Here is a 15892-nt window from a genome sequence, read left to right on the forward strand (position 1 = left end):
TTATTTTATTATTATTATTATTATTTCTGAAATATGAATTTATATTCCTCTTATAAGGTGGTAAAGAAATATGTGAATGATAGAAAAATATTATTACTTATGGATGTAAAACATAAATTAATTTTGTTTTAATTTTTTTTTAAGTATAAAAACCTTAAATTAATCAACTTTTTATCATGTTAACAGCTTAAAGGGTATTTCAGACATTTTGATAAAAAAAAGTGTATACCAGCACTTATTTGCCAAACACATCAACAACTTTTTTTTCAACTGCAGCACTTTTATCCAAACACATAACTACTTATTTTAAAAATAAGTTCCAACACTTTAAAAGTTACTTTTTTTAAGTCAATCCAAACGGGCTCTAAATCAATACTAATACTGATAAAAAAAATGTCTATTCAATCCTAGGAATGACAATAATGTTGAATATCTATTTTTTTAAAGTTGTATAAAGGGATATAGTTGAGCGTAAGTGGACTTTTTCGATTGATTTGATTGGTCCATTTGAATTACCAAATACCAACTAATCATCTCAATTTGGTGGTAAACTCCGATTTAATTGATCATAACAATGTCATCTGCAAACTTGACATGATTTTATTGGTATGTGATTTAACTTGGTATGCCACATATCTTTGCATTTGGTGTGATCATATTGACTCATGCATATGACATGACGTGATGAGAACAAGCTCTAAGATATTTGGACCTTGGGCTAGTAAAATTGGCTCACATCTTGGAACACCATTAAATAGACTATCCTAAGTAAAGTTTGGACTTCAATTTAAGTACATATTAAAATAAAACAACTAATTTTGATTTGAGCTTGATAATTCTTGAATTTAAGAGTTTATCCAAATTTAACATGGACTTTAATTCCATGAAATTCATGGGAATGTTATGTATGCATCAATTAAAAGGAAATGTACAAGTTAAGTTATAGCACAAAATGGCTTTTGCTAATCTATGATTCCTCCCCCACCTCACCATTCTTCTTTTGCTGTCCAAATGGAATGATTTTGAGTTCTCTCATCAAAGAGATATAAGGATATTAATAGGATCTGGCATATACAACAATATACTCAGTGTAATCCCACTAAATGAGCTCTGGATTGGGTAGAGAGTACACAGACTACTCTTACCTCTTGGAGGTAAACATGTTGTTTCCGATAGACTCTCAAGGAAAATAAAGATCTAGTATATATTAATCACAATAAGGTGTATAAGTCACTTGCAGATAGTACAATCGTGATGTTGTAAGAAAGGTCTCTGCAGCATTTTATTTAACATATAGAATAAGATAATACATGATACTCTGTATCATAAAACTTATTCTTGTAAAAACAAAAGACATGCATCAAATTTCATCAACACCAATGAATTTCTGGTCTAATGACCCAACATAAAGTTTGCCTTTATGTTCTTGAACTTCAGTTATCCCATTAATACCTTTATATTGAGCTGTGAAATCGCGCGTTTCCACGACTTCCCCTTTCTCATTCATCCTTTGTCCTGTTGAAATTATGGCAGGAACGATCAAGTACTTTAATTTAATGCTGACAACAGCTACCCAAAAATCTCCCGACTCAGTCCTCTTAATGTTATCTGGATTTCCGTCAATGTTTGCAAAAACATCCGATGAATTTGCATTTGCACCTGTCAGCCAAAACCTCCGATTTTTTTTAGCAATAGTTTCTGAGACTAATAAATATGATTTGTCTTTGCTAAGTGCGATCCCTGCTGGTCCTGAAAGTTTATTTAGTAATAATGTGACTTGTTTTGTTGCTATATCGTACTTGAACAATCTCCCTGTTGTATCTCCGCTTAAAGCAATTAGAAGCCTGTTGCTGTTGACAAGACAATTCAATTTAAAATTTTAAAACAAAACATAAGTTAACTTTCAAATACTCTTGTTTCAATTTCAACTTCAAATATTCTCATTTTTTGTAAACTTCAACCAAATACTATCTACATGCTTAATTGACATGAGAAAAGTTTTAGAACGACTAACCCAGTTCGGAATATGGCTCCTGAATCTACAAAATAAATGATTCCCATTTCCTGGTCGATGTCTAGTGAGTCGAGAAAGGCAAAAGGTGTGCCCTCAAAGCTAGTAGCAACTCGTGTAACGAGCCCTCCACTTGGTTTAGCCATCACGAGTCCATAATATGCATCAGTTATGTAGAGGTCACCAGTTTTGTCGTAAAACCCAAGGCCATACGGTCTTCCACATACTGGTTGTGATATTGGGTCATTTGTGCCATCACATCTTTTCTTGGTCCTAAACATACATAATATATGACAAAAATTATCAGTCTTTGAGAAAAGAAGGATATGCACTACAAAATTAGCTATGAACTTCGTTGCTAATCCATCACTAAATTATGAATTTTGTTGTTTAGCTACGAAATTTATCTATAAAGTGAAAGTTCGCGTAACCAACCAACTAAACTACTAAGATTTTCCTACGGAATTTATCTATTGCTAGCTAATTCCTGTTTTATTTTAATAGTGAATAAGGAAAATATCAAGCTTAGAATTGGAATTCAATTACCTATTTGGTGATGTAATAGCAAATTCAGTGAAGCCAACATTTGGATCTTTATATTTGATTACTCTGCCATCTCCAACACATGCGTAAGGTCCATCGCCTTTTGGATCAAAAGCAGCAGAGTCAGGGCCTGAGGTTTGTAATTTAAGTTGGAGAGTTGAAAATGTGCAATGGACAAGGTAAAATGAGACATTTAGCAATATCAAAATCTGGAGAATTAGAAATATTGTTTTTCTTGTAACTGAGACTATTTCCATGTGTATGCTGTATCAAATTGAATAATCAGATGTTGATACTTATACTGGCAATTGCTCACAACCCTAGCCTCTTATTTGTTAACTTCCTCTGTTATATCTAGAGGTAGAACTAGAGTGTGGAAGGGGTTCATTTGAAATTCCTTATGCGGAAAATTACCGGGGACATGACCTTAGATAGAAGGTTATGAAGGACATGGATTGGGTTAGGAGGTGTTGTCTCGCTTATTCTTCTATACTATTAGTCGTAGTATTATTGTTGTAGTTTCTTGTCCTTTGTGTTTGGTTTTTATTAGTGGAGAGTTATATATACTTCGATTACCATTTTATTTTATTATGACTATTGTTCAGGACGATTTGTTAGGTCTTTTATTGTATTTTGTCAAGATTGTCTTTGTTATTTCTTTCTTTATACTGCTTTGGACTGGTTTATTAGTAACACGCTCTCTACCTTCAAGATAGTGGTAATGTCTACACTCTACTCTTTCCAAAACCCACTTTATGGGATTACACTGAGTATATGTTGGTTGTTGTAAATAGTTGTTTGATCATTAATTCATTTCAAATATTTTAGGTAAAAATTTGGGGCACTTTCAATTGTTTTCAAGTGTAGGAAACTTCATGTATACATATAGAGAGGGATGGGGAGGAAGATTCTTCAAAGTGCTCTTTTCACGCGTGAATATTTATAGAGAATCTACTAGTAACTAACATACCTTTTCAAGAAAAAGAAAAAAAAAAAAGGTGTCAGTTCGATGCACAAAACTTCCCGCGTTAGTAGAGTCTGAAAAAGGCCCAATACCGTGCCGTAATGCAAGCATGAGTGACTGATTTGATTACACCTTTTCGCAACGAATAGGAGTATCTCTTAAAGAAGGGGTTAACACCTGGCCGGATTAGTTCTTATTAACTTCTAATTAAATACTCCATTACCAACAATAAGAAGATAAGCAGCATTTTTATTTAGTGTAGAAAATGCTTATTCTTGTAAATATACATTTAGCTGCCTGAATCATAAAAGCTTGTTCTAGTAAAAACAGAAGACATACATCAAATTAGACATCATCAACACCAATGAAGTTCTGGTCTAAAGACCCAATATAAAGTTTGCCATTATATTCTTGAACTTCAGTTATCCCATTAAGACTCTTATATTGAGCTGTGAAATCGCGCGTTTCCACGACTTCTCCTGACTGATTCATCCTTTGTCCTGTGGAAATTATGGTGGGAATGATCACCTTTAATTTCACGCTGACAACAGCAACCCAAAAATCTCCGGACACAGTCCGCTTAATGTTATCTGGATTTCCATCAATGTTGGCGAAAACATCGGATGAATTTGCTTTTGCACCTTTCAGCCAAAATCTCCGAATTCTTTTACCAATAACTTCCGAGACTAATAAATATGATTTGTCTTTGCTGAGTGCGACCCCTGCTGCCCCTGAAAGTTCATCTAGTAATAATGTGACTTGTTTTGTTGCTATATCATACTTGAACAATCTCCCTGTTGTATCTCTGCTTAGAACAATTAGTAGTCTGTTGCTGCTTATAAGACCATACAGTTTTTCAAAAAATGAAATAAAATTAGTTAAATGCAATATTGCTAAATAAATGGACTTTGAGCCTAATTTTCAATTTCCACGAGAAAATTAAAGTTTTAAAGTGATGAACCTAGTTCGAAATATGGCTCCTGAATCTACAAAGTAAATGATTCCCCTTTCTGGTCGATGTCTAGTGAGTCAAGATAGGCAAAAGGCGTTCCCTCAAAGCTAGTAACAAGTGGTGTAGCGAGCCCTCCGCTTGGTTTAACCACCAAGAGTCCATAATATGCATCAGTTATATAGAGGTCACCAGTTTTGTTGTAAAATCCAAGGCCATACGGTCTTCCACATATTGGTTGTGATATTGGGTCATTTGTGCCATCACATCTTTCCTTGGTCCTAAACATACATAATATATATGAAATTTGAAATTTATCAGTCGCTAATTCCTATTTTGTTCTGAATAGTGAATAAGAAAAAGAAAAAGCTTAGAATTGGAATTAATTACCTATTTGGTGATGTAATAGCAAATTCAGTGAAGCCAACATTTGGACCTTGATATTTCATTACTCTGCCATCTCCAACACCGGTGTAAGGTCCGCCACCTTTTGTGTCGAAAGCAAAAGAGTCAGGGCCAAAGGTTTGTAATGGAAGTTGGAGTTGTGAAAATGCACAATGAACAAGGTAAGGTGAGACATTTAGGAATATAAGAATCTGGAGAATTAGGAACATTGCTTTTGTAATTAAGATTATTGCCATGTTTGTGTTGTATCAATAACGTAATCAGCTGTTGATATTTATACTACCAATTGCACACCATCCTAGTCTCTTATTCATTAACTTCCTCTTTTAGATCTAGAGTACTAGGGGAGCCAGAGGGTGCAAGGGGTTTATCATAATTAATTTACTTTAATTTCAAAAATTAATTAAATTGACTTTTGAAAAATGAAAGCATAGATGAATGGAGTATAATTCTAAATTCTACTGCTATGAAACTCTATAAATTAAATGAAAGCCGAAAGATCTATATAGTTACAACGACATAATCTAGTAAGTGACGAAACGTGCCAAAATTAAGTAACCAATCGTATATTTCCCTGAGGAACCATTTCAAAATCGTAACTGCGGTAACTTTCCATGCATTAGTGTGGTTCCATCGAAACGGGGAGAAATACGTATTAATTTGTTTATTTTATTTATGTTTAGTCTGTTTAAATAAAAATGTCTCTTTCTTTTTAAAACAATTATTTAATTTCAATCTTTCACATGACATGTTTAAGATCACAAAATTAAAAGACAATTTGATTTATTCTATTATCGTTTCAGATTATAAGATTCAAAAACCCTTTTTTTGTTACATTTTAAAACTACTTACGTGTCAAGTCAAAATCAAACAAATAAATTAAAACATAGGGGTAATTACTTTTACAATGGTTACAAAGTATTATAGTTAGATTAATGACTTTTTTTTAGCCAAATGGTAAAAAATTAAAATCTGCAAAGATTTATTGGCAAAACAAATAAATTTAAAAGTTGTAATATCAACTCTTAATTAAATATGTGGTGATTTTTCCATATAAACATTGGGTTTCATTTGTATTTTTCATGAAGAATAGGCCCAACACATGTGGGTAATTTGCAAGAATGACCTTCGTAATGGTGGTTTTAAATTTTTGACCGTGCTTTAACAAAACATTTAAGAAATATTTTTTGTTGCTCATCGAATATAAGTTATGGGCATAAATTAATTTTATTCACAATGCTAGAAATCGATACATTTCAATACAATGAACCCGATCAATTTTTGCATATGTTCTTCAATTCTTCACAAGTCAATATAGTTGAAACTTTTGACCATAACACATGACACTATCTATAACTTTTTGAAATGTCATGAACTCTTAGCTCAAGAAGAAAAACTAAGTTACGTGACGTTACAATTAAAACTATTGTCCTAGGCAACATATGTCATTTCTTAAAGAAAAATTGCTAAACTGAGACAAAAATTCAAAAGCACTCCTTATGGACCCATAAAGGCCCAACTTGAAGTTTTTTTCCTTGTCCTTAAACCCTAGTGGTTTATCAAATTCCAATTTCTCCCCATTTCGTTAAAGCCTACTACTCTCTCCCAACAAATCTAATTGGGAATAGTTAGGACAGAGAGAGTAGTAGGTTTTCTTGTTTTGGAATGTCTGTTTTAGCACATCCTATCATATTGGGCTCATAAAGAATTGAATCTCGAGTCTAATTTTATCTCAAAAGCTGCCCAAGACACCACTCATTCCGTTAACCACTGAAGTGGCACGTCTTTCAAAAAAATCGTTAGAGTTGTTCTAGTGAGCATGTGTTGAAAACTGGAATTTATTGAATATTTCTTGATGATTGTCCTCGGTGTGTACATGTATTAATTATGATAGTCCTATAGTGTTTAAATGGATGGACAAGTACTTCTAGCCCTAGGCCACACCTGTGTTCCGTGCCATAATGCCCCTGGAATGTAAGGGTTTGCGGTTTGGTTTGGATAAGTTTTTGATTTAAAAAAAAACTAAATTAATTTAGTGGATTTTTACATTTCTAGAACCAAATTAAATACCTGGCCAGATTAGTTCTAATTAAATACTCCATTACCAACAATAAGAAGATCAGCAGCATTTTTAATTAGTGTAGAAAATGCTTATTCTTATAAATATACATATAGCTGCCTGAATCATAAAAGCTTATTCTAGTGAAAACAGAAGACATACATCAAATTAAACATCATCAACACCAATGAAGTTCTGGTCTAAAAACCCAATATAAAGTTTATCATTATATTCATGAACTTCAGTTATCCCATTTGGACTAGTATATTGAGCTGTGAAATCGCGCGTTTCCACGACTTCTCCCGACTGATTCATCCTTTTTCCTGTGGAAATTATGGTGGGAATGATCAACAGCTTTAATTTCACGCTGACAACAGCAACCCAAAACTCTCCGGACACAGTCCGCTTAATGTTATCTGGATTTCCATCAATGTTTGCGAAAACATCAGATGAATTTGCTTTTGCACCTTCAAGCCAAAACCTCGTTATTCTTTTACCAATAGCTTCCGACACTAATAAATATGATTTGTCATTGCTGAGTGCTACCCCTGCTGGCCCTGAAAGTTTATCTAGTAATAATGTGACTTGTTTTGTTGCTATATCATACTTGAATAATCTCCCTGTTGTATCTCCGCTTAGAGCAATTAGTAGCCTGTTGCTGCTTACAAGACCATTCATTTTTAAAAAATAAAAAAATAAAATCAGTTAATTGCAATATTGCTAATTAAATGGACTCTGAGTCTAATTTTCAATTGCCACGAGAAAATTAAAGTTTTAGAGTGACGAACCTAGTTCGAAATATGGCTCCTGAATCTACAAAGTAAATGATTCCCCTTTCCTGGTCGATGTCTAGTGAGTCAAGATAGGCAAAAGGCGTGCCCTCAAAGCTAGTAACAAGTGGTGTCGCGAGCCCTCCACTTGGTTTAACCACCAAGAGTCCATAATATGCATCAGTTATATAGAGGTCACCAGTTTTGCGGTAAAATCCAAGGCCATACGGTCTTCCACATATTGGTTGTGATATTGGGTCATTTGTGCCTTCACATCTTTCCTTGGTCCTAAAGTCTGAGAAAAGAAGGAGAAGCACTACAAAAATTAGCTATGAACTTCTTTGCTAGCCCATTAGCTACGAAAATTTGTCAGTCGCTAATTCCAATTATTTATTATTGAGTGAATAAGAAAAAAATGAAGCTTAGACTTGGAACTTAGTTACCTATTTGGTGATGTAATAGCAAATTCAGTGAAGCCAACATTTGGACCTTGATATTTCATTACTCTGCCATCTCCAACACCAGTGTAAGGTCCGCCACCTTTTGTGTCGAAAGCAGAAGAGTCAGGGCCAAAGGTTCGTGATGGAAGTTGGAGACGCGACAATGCGCAATGAACAAGGTAAGGTGAGACATTTAGGAATATCAAACTCTGGAAAATTAGTAACGTTGTTTTCGTAATTGAGACAATTTCCATGTTTGAGTTGTATCAATAACAGAATCAGCTGTTGATATTTATACTACCAAAATTAATCATTATCCTAGCCTCTTATTCTTGATTAACTTCCTCTTTTGGATCTAGCTAGGGTCGGGGGTAGCTAGAGGGTGCAAGGGGTTTATCATAATTAATTTTTATGTGAAAAATTACACCATATACAATATAGTATACATAATGTTAAAATAAAATTATGTATATATTATAAATGTTTAATCTTGACTTTTACATGTGTTTACTTCTTTATATTTTAAATTTATTAGTGAAAGATCTATTAGACATGACAAATAGGTGGATTTTTGGGCAAATTCAAACTAAACTTGTCGACTCGAGTGTTGTATATACATTTGATTATTATTTTAAAAAAGAAATGTATGCGTATAATAAAATCACGTCATTTTTTCTGAACTCATGAACTTTTAATCATAAATTTTTCAAAAGGGTGAGGTGCGATAAGCTCTTAAGAGCACGAGAAGATTTCCATTGTGACATATCTGTGTTCTCTAATAATGTCAATATTCATCCAACTTTCACGTCCCAAAAGTTTAATGCCAATAATATTTACATGGTGGCATGATACAATACATATTGAAATTGAAATTTTGAAAGTTTCACGTTCTATACGTTTAATGCCAATAATATTTATGTGGTTATGGACATGATATGGTAGATATTGAAATTTTAATATTATGATATTTGATATATTTTTAATATTCGGTATCTATAGTAAAAAAATTACATACTATATATAGTTGATATATATTATTATAATATAACAAATATATAAATCTGTTAGTATAAAAATAATTGTTTAGACGTTTAAATTTTGACTACACTATTAAGATTGAGATGTCTTTTTTGTGTAATTGATTAACAAAGGAGATTTCTTGTACTTTCGTTTGAATAGATCCATATGTATAACGTGTTAGTACGTATAATATAATTGAAGTGCTTCTTGAAAAGTCTAAATCATATTTTTTTATATATATAAGTATATTTAAATCAAATAAATTATTAATATCGACTATAATACTGCAAAATACAGAAAGCATACTTAAAAGTACCAAATCATGATAAATTAATTTGATACAATATGTTTAAAAATGATATGTCCTTAAATAGGAAACGTCCAAAGGTGGCTGTCATAACTGCTAGTTTATTGTAGGTTTGTGTTAGGGGTCTACAAAGAAAATTAACAAAATTCGAGTTAAATTGAACAAAAAAATTGATTAGCAATTTGGTATAACTTAATTTAATGTGAAAAAAATTGATAATAATTGATTTAGTTTGATTTTAACTATAGCAAATTGAATCAAATTAACCCGGCACAATATGTATACAACTTTTAAAAATATTATAATTCATTTATAAATATTTCTTTAAGTTTTTCATAATTTTGTGTTTTAATATGTTATTTTAATCTTGAACTTAGAAATTTGAATGATTCAATTTATATAAAGATCAAATCAATACTAACGCTAATAAAAGATATTCAATTCAACGCTAGGAATGACAATGATGTTAGACATTTATTCTTTAGATTAGATTTGCTTCCCCCCCCCCCCCCCCCAAAACAAATCAACAAAGAAATAAGGAATTAATCCAACTCTCACTCTCTCAAAAGAGAAATACATGCAAGCTTCATCCAATAGGTTTACCTATATTTTCCAATCATCACACAACCTAGTTCATGCAAGATATCTAGGGTATTTCAAGCTTGTAATGGGGCTGAGGGTTAAGGTATGGTCAATTTGGCTTAGTGGCTTCACCTTTTCAAAACATTGTTACAATCATCTTCACCTCTTCTCAAGTTCTTTTCATTCTTTTTCGTTTGAGAACTCAAACTTTGATTTGTCAATCACTTTATTCGAAATCCCCTTTATTTCACCAACTTCTCTTTTTCATTTCAACTTATCAAAATTGTTCATCACTATATTTCTTATTCCCCCCCCCCCCCCCCCAAATCATTTTCATTAAGATTTATTATTTGTTCTATACAATTTCATTATCTTTTTGTTGAATATTCTAGTACAATATCATCACTAAATATTTTAAGTACAAGTTATATATTTTGTATGAAGACTTTATATGAGGGAAAACTCGAAAAAAATCCAAGGATGAAGAATTCAATGTTTATTAGTTTGATTTGATTTGATTTATAGATTTAAAAAAGATCTTACACAATTAATTTGGTTTAATATTGAAAAAATCCTAATCAATTTGATCTACATACACCCCTAGTTTATGTAGGTTATATACGTGGAGAACATAAGTACAAGCAAACTTAAACTATTACTTTATCGTCTTAAAAGACTTAATACGTTTAGTTTTTTGAGACTCAAATCAATGAATATGACCAATATTTTTAAATATATCTTTTCATTATAATGATAGGAAGAAAAATGTAATTTATAATACTTTTCATATAGTTTTTAATATTTACATTTTAATTTTAAAATATCAAATTAATTTAGTTTCAAAAAATAATTAAATTAACTCTAAAAAAATTAAACGGATACGAGTGAAATATAATTCGAAATTCTTCTGCTATGGAACTCTAGAAATTAAATGGAAGCCGTAAGATCTATAGCTACAACCACATCACCTAGTAAATGATGAAACTTACCTAAATTAAGTAAACAATCATATATTTCCATGAGGAACCATTTCATAATCTTAACTACCTTTTTGTTTTTGGATCAAAATTATTTGTTGAACTTACCAGCAATACAAGTTTTGTTTTGCTTAAAAAAAAAAAAATCTTAACTACCGTAGTTTTCCGGGCATTAGTATGGTTCCATTGGAACCGGAAGAAATACGTATTAATTTGTTTGTCTTATTTATTTATTTTTGGTTCGTTTTTTTAAGAAAAAATCCTTTCCTTTATATGATAACTCTTTAGTTTCAATCTTTCACATAACATGTTTAAGATCATAAAATTAAAGGATATTTTGATACATTCTACGTATCTTTTAGTTTAAGATCATAATTCTTTTTTTTTTACTTTCTAAACTATATCTCATATCAAAACTAGACAAACAAATTATAATGAAAGAGATAATTACTTTAACAACGATTACAAAGTATTCTGGTTAGATTGATGACTTTTTTTAGCCAATTGCTAAAAAATTAAAATCCGTAAAGATTTATTGGCAAAAAAGACATTGGGTTTCATTTGTGTTTTTCATGAAGGGTAGACCCAAAAATGGGGTGATCTGCAAGAATGACCTTCATAATGGTGATTTTAAAATTTTTATCTTGCTTTAGCAAAAAAATAAGAAATGATTTTTGTCGCTCATTAAATATAAGTTGTGGGCATAAATTAGTTTTATTTATAATGCAATAATTCGAGATATTTCAATACAATGAACTGAATCATTTTTGCATATGTTCTTCAATTCTTCACAAGTCAATATAGCTGAAACTTCTGAGTGTTATGCATCACACTATCTTTAACTTTCTGATGAACTCTTAACTAGGGGTGGCAAATGGTTGGATTGGATCGAATTTGGATGGATTGAATATGGATTGAGCAAAAATGGTTTGGATTACAATCCACCCAAATAGAATATGGGTAAATATGGATTTGGTCAAATATGATTTGGGTAAAATAGTTCTAACCCATACAAAAAAAATCTGTTTTTCAAAAAAAAATATTACCCCCTCCCTCGGGCACCCCTCACCTTCCACCAACCTACCCCTAATTTTTTTTTGTTTTCCAAAAACAAAAACAAAAAATTACCCCCTCCCCTCGGGCACCCCCACCTTCCACCAACCAACCCCTAAATTTTTTTGTTTTTCAAAACCAAAAAAAAATTACCCCCTCCCCTCGGGCACCCCCACCTTCCACCAACCGACCCCTATATTTTTTTTGTTTTCCAAAAACAAAAAAAAAATAAAAAAAATTACCCCCTCCCGGAGCACCCCAACCCCCTAGGGTGCCCCCCTTCCACCAACCTATCCCAATTTTTTTTTTTGTTTTCCAAAAACAAAAAAAAAAATCTATTTTTTCAATTAAGTTTGAAAATTAATTGAATTTTTGAAAATTACTATTAATTTTTTTATTTTTTAGCACAATTAAGAATTTTGAGTGAAAGTGAAAACTAAGTGATCTATTATGGATCAATATGGATACCCATATTTAACCCATTTTGACCATATCTGTAGAGACTCTTATAATAGCTTGAAGCCCATATTTAACCAATTAAAATATGAGTGATCCAAGTCATTAAATATGAGCAAAATGAACTCATTTCATTAATATGGGCTCAAATTTTCACTCCTACTCTTAACTAACTTACGCAACATTACAATTAAAACTTACATCTGATAGATAACACATATGTAACACATCACACTATCTATAACTTTTTAAAATGTCTTGAACTTACATAACATTACAACTAAAACTTATGTTCGATAGGCAACATCTTTTTTAGAATTTGTTAAACTGAGCCAAATATTCAAAAACACTTCTTATTGGACCCATAAGAGGAATAAAGTTCTTACTTTAGATTTTGACGTTTTGCATAATGTGAAGTTGTGAACTAAAAGTCACTTTGAAGTGTGAATTGAAGGTTAAAGGATAAAAAACAATAACTAGTAAGGTATTGAGATTAATATATAATATTTATGTACAAGTAAATGTAGTAAATTACTAGTCTTAATCAGTTATCGTTTTAGCCAATAACCCAATGTTCAAAACTAATATCGAACCGATAATCTGATAAATTTTTTTAATAAAATATTAAAAACCGTTAATCTAATAACCCAATAACAATAAATCAATAACACTTTTTTCAATTCAGTTTATTGGTTAGTTCAATTTTTGCACACCCCTAACCAAAAGATAAAAAACACTCCTTATGGTCCCATAAAGGCCCAACTTAAAACAATTTCCTTAGTCCTTAAACCCTAGTGATATCGCGTTCCAACTTCTCCCCATTTCGTTAAACCCTACACCGACGCCCTGCTTTTGCTTTTACGTTCAAGAGAGATATGGGTGGTAGTGATAGCGAAGTAGAGAAAACGGCACAAAAAGAGGAGAGAAAGAAGCTAATGGCTATAGCCCCTATTGCTAAACCACTCGCTGGTAAAAAACTCAGCAAACGAACCTTCAAACTCGTTAGGCGAGGTATCCATAAACTTCTGGGGACCAAGTATTTGTGATTTTTTTTTAACATTTGTTTAATCACACCATTGTTCTGTTTTCAGCTACGGAACATAAATGCTTGAAGAGAGGAGTTAAAGAGGTAGTGAAAAGTATTCGTCGCGGTCATAAAGGGTCAGTCCACTTTTTCTCTTTCTTTCATCTATGATCTCTTTGTCAATTCATAGTCAAAATTAAATTGTCTCACTCTCGAAATTTGAATAGCTTGTAAATATAAATTGGTACCACACAAATTGGAAGGAGTTGGGACAGAGAGAGTAATAGGCTTTCTTGTTCTGGAATGCCTGTTTTAGACACGAATACATGCACGCCCTGGCATACTGAACTTGTAAAGAAATGAATTTTGAATCTAACTCAACCTCAAAAAAGTTAATCACGAAAGTGGTGCGTCTTTCACAAAATCGTTAGAGTTCTGGTGAGCATGTGTTGAAAACTGGAAATTGAGTATTTCTTGATGATTGTCCTCACTCCTCAGTCTGTAGTATGATAGTCCTATTACCTATAAAGGGTACTTAAAATTTATCCCGGGATTAACTTCCCTTATCCATTACACCAAACGACCCCTTAGTGTTAGATCAAGCCTCATGCTTTAGAATAGACTTTTAAATGGATGGACAAGTACTTCTAGCCCTAGGCCGCACCTGAGTTCCGTGCCATAATGCCCCTGGAAGGTAGGGGTTCCCGGTTCTATTTGGATAAGTTTTTTTATTAAAATAAAAAAACTAAATTAATTTAGTTGATTTTTACATTTCTGAAACCAAATTAAGTATAATAAAAACCATTGGTCTGGTTCGGTTCATTACTACTTAAAGATAAGTTGATAATAGTAAAATAAAATAGACATACGATAACTATTTTAAATGAACAGTAGGAATCAACAAATTTCTCTCTACTATAACAAGATGATTGTATCTGAATCTTCTATTATTTTTCAACACTATTTCGAAGCTTTAGTGTGTTTAATTTATATAATTGTAGAGACTCCTATAGACAATATATTAGACTTGGAGAATATTTTTTTAAGAAAGAATTTAAAAGTGTTTTAGTGCATATGAAATAAGTAGACTGAAATCAAATTAATGATATAAAAGTATAAAATCTTTATGAAAAACTCCTATATATTCAAATAAATTATAAAATTTATGTAATAATTTATTTGTTATTTTTTCGGTTTCTTTTTTAGTAGAACTAAACCCAAACCAAATATTGTTGATTTTTTAAAATTTCAAACCAAACAAAATAAGTATCGATTTGGTTTGGTTTTTCACCAAACTGTGGACCCCCCTGGTGAAATGATATTGAAATAACTTACACAAAGAGCTGGCTGTATAATTACGACTTACACAGTAAGAATAGCTCATGTGTAGATTTTAGGCTTTTTAGTTACTCCAGACTCGTCTTAATGGAAGCAATTAAATCAATATACCTAATTGTCGGTAAAGAGTCAAAATTAATGCTTTCCTTGGTAAGCCTTCTTCCACATCAGTCAGTACCTTATTAGCTGCTCTGTAGCATATAGCCCATAAGCACTTGTACAAGCAATTCCATAGCTTGCTAATTATGCTCAATGGTAAATTTTTCTACCCTGAAATATTTGTGACATGAACTTGTCTACATGCCATATTTGTGAATTAACAAGCTTATGAACATCATATGTCTTTTGGGAATTGCAGATTGTGTGTTATTGCTGGAAACATTTCTCCTATCGATGTCATTACTCACGTTCCACTCCTATGTGAGGAAGCTGATATACCATATATTTATGTTCCTTCAAAAGAAGTAAGCTGAAGTTTTTATCTCATACTCACTTAATATTATTACATTCTTGTGTTGTGATGTTATCTTGCGAGTTACTTTCGTGATCATGATAAAAAAACTGTGTTTTCAGGATCTTGCAAGTGCTGGAGCCACTAAGAGGCCAACTTGCTGCGTTTTGGTATTGACAAAGCCTACTAAGGGGGAACTTGGGCAAGAAGATCAAGAGAAACTGAAGGAAGAGTATGATCAAGTTGTATCAGAAATTCACGAAACCACCTCCTCCTTGTTTTGATAAACAAAATTATGATCTATTGATGGTTTCACTTAATTGCCCTCTACTTAGTTTTGGAACATGTTTATGTATCTGCTATTTATCTACGTCACCATCCAATCATCTAACTATATACACGTGAATAAAGAAGTTGAAAGCTGATAAGTAACAAGGCATAAGGAATGAAAGATCACTCAATTTTTACCCCAACTTGATCAGAAATTCACGAAACAACAAAAAGAAACGAAGTCCTTCAACCTAAAATTTGAAGGACTTCGTT

The 15892-nt window shown here is 32.0% G+C and overlaps 3 protein-coding genes and 1 long non-coding RNA gene across 4 annotated transcripts; 1 reads left to right on the plus strand and 3 right to left on the minus strand.

Annotated features, from left to right (window-relative positions):
- Positions 1-1360: 1360 nt before the first annotated feature.
- On the minus strand, positions 1361-2811 carry LOC102587894 (protein STRICTOSIDINE SYNTHASE-LIKE 10-like). The gene is made up of 3 exons (XM_006345141.1): positions 2558-2811; positions 2015-2284; positions 1361-1850 (listed from the first exon to the last, which is right to left on the minus strand). The coding sequence occupies exons 1-3, from the start codon at positions 2809-2811 to the stop codon at positions 1361-1363; spliced, it is 1014 nt and encodes a 337-aa protein (XP_006345203.1).
- A 959-nt stretch (positions 2812-3770) lies between these two features.
- On the minus strand, positions 3771-5105 carry LOC102588215 (uncharacterized). The gene is made up of 3 exons (XR_001473176.1): positions 4858-5105; positions 4480-4748; positions 3771-4350 (listed from the first exon to the last, which is right to left on the minus strand). It is a non-coding gene; the product is annotated as an uncharacterized lncRNA (long non-coding RNA).
- Positions 5106-7099: 1994 nt separating this feature from the next.
- LOC107060146 (protein STRICTOSIDINE SYNTHASE-LIKE 10-like) lies at positions 7100-8395 on the minus strand. Its single transcript, XM_015307645.1, has 3 exons — positions 8145-8395; positions 7720-7989; positions 7100-7589 (listed from the first exon to the last, which is right to left on the minus strand). Exons 1-3 carry the CDS (start codon positions 8393-8395, stop codon positions 7100-7102), a joined length of 1011 nt encoding a protein of 336 aa, XP_015163131.1.
- Positions 8396-13317: 4922 nt separating this feature from the next.
- LOC102603701 (H/ACA ribonucleoprotein complex subunit 2-like protein) lies at positions 13318-15683 on the plus strand. Its single transcript, XM_006345016.2, has 4 exons — positions 13318-13547; positions 13628-13697; positions 15257-15362; positions 15472-15683. Exons 1-4 carry the CDS (start codon positions 13412-13414, stop codon positions 15631-15633), a joined length of 474 nt encoding a protein of 157 aa, XP_006345078.1. The 5' UTR covers positions 13318-13411; the 3' UTR covers positions 15634-15683.
- The last annotated feature ends 209 nt before the right edge of the window (positions 15684-15892 follow it).

Source organism: Solanum tuberosum, unplaced genomic scaffold (assembly GCF_000226075.1).
Source record: "Solanum tuberosum cultivar DM 1-3 516 R44 unplaced genomic scaffold, SolTub_3.0 scf00062, whole genome shotgun sequence".
Classification (NCBI taxonomy): domain Eukaryota; kingdom Viridiplantae; phylum Streptophyta; class Magnoliopsida; order Solanales; family Solanaceae; genus Solanum; species Solanum tuberosum.

What these genes read in the sequence shown, in the direction of transcription:
- LOC102587894 (XM_006345141.1), bottom strand. Translation starts at nt 2,811, where the DNA reads ATGGAAATAGTCTCAGTTACAAGAAAAACAATATTTCTAATTCTCCAG. An exon ending in GCTATTACATCACCAAATAG is followed by an intron (nt 2,285 to 2,557) that starts GTAATTGAATTC and finishes ATGTATGTTTAG; the next exon opens with GACCAAGAAAAGATGTGATG. An exon ending in GGAGCCATATTCCGAACTGG is followed by an intron (nt 1,851 to 2,014) that starts GTTAGTCGTTCT and finishes TCTTGTCAACAG; the next exon opens with CAACAGGCTTCTAATTGCTT.
- LOC107060146 (XM_015307645.1), bottom strand. Translation starts at nt 8,395, where the DNA reads ATGGAAATTGTCTCAATTACGAAAACAACGTTACTAATTTTCCAGAGT. An exon ending in GCTATTACATCACCAAATAG is followed by an intron (nt 7,990 to 8,144) that starts GTAACTAAGTTC and finishes CTCAGACTTTAG; the next exon opens with GACCAAGGAAAGATGTGAAG. An exon ending in GGAGCCATATTTCGAACTAG is followed by an intron (nt 7,590 to 7,719) that starts GTTCGTCACTCT and finishes TCTTGTAAGCAG; the next exon opens with CAACAGGCTACTAATTGCTC.
- LOC102603701 (XM_006345016.2), top strand. Translation starts at nt 13,412, where the DNA reads ATGGGTGGTAGTGATAGCGAAGTAGAGAAAACGGCACAAAAAGAGGAG. An exon ending in ATTCGTCGCGGTCATAAAGG is followed by an intron (nt 13,698 to 15,256) that starts GTCAGTCCACTT and finishes TGGGAATTGCAG; the next exon opens with ATTGTGTGTTATTGCTGGAA. An exon ending in TTTATGTTCCTTCAAAAGAA is followed by an intron (nt 15,363 to 15,471) that starts GTAAGCTGAAGT and finishes CTGTGTTTTCAG; the next exon opens with GATCTTGCAAGTGCTGGAGC.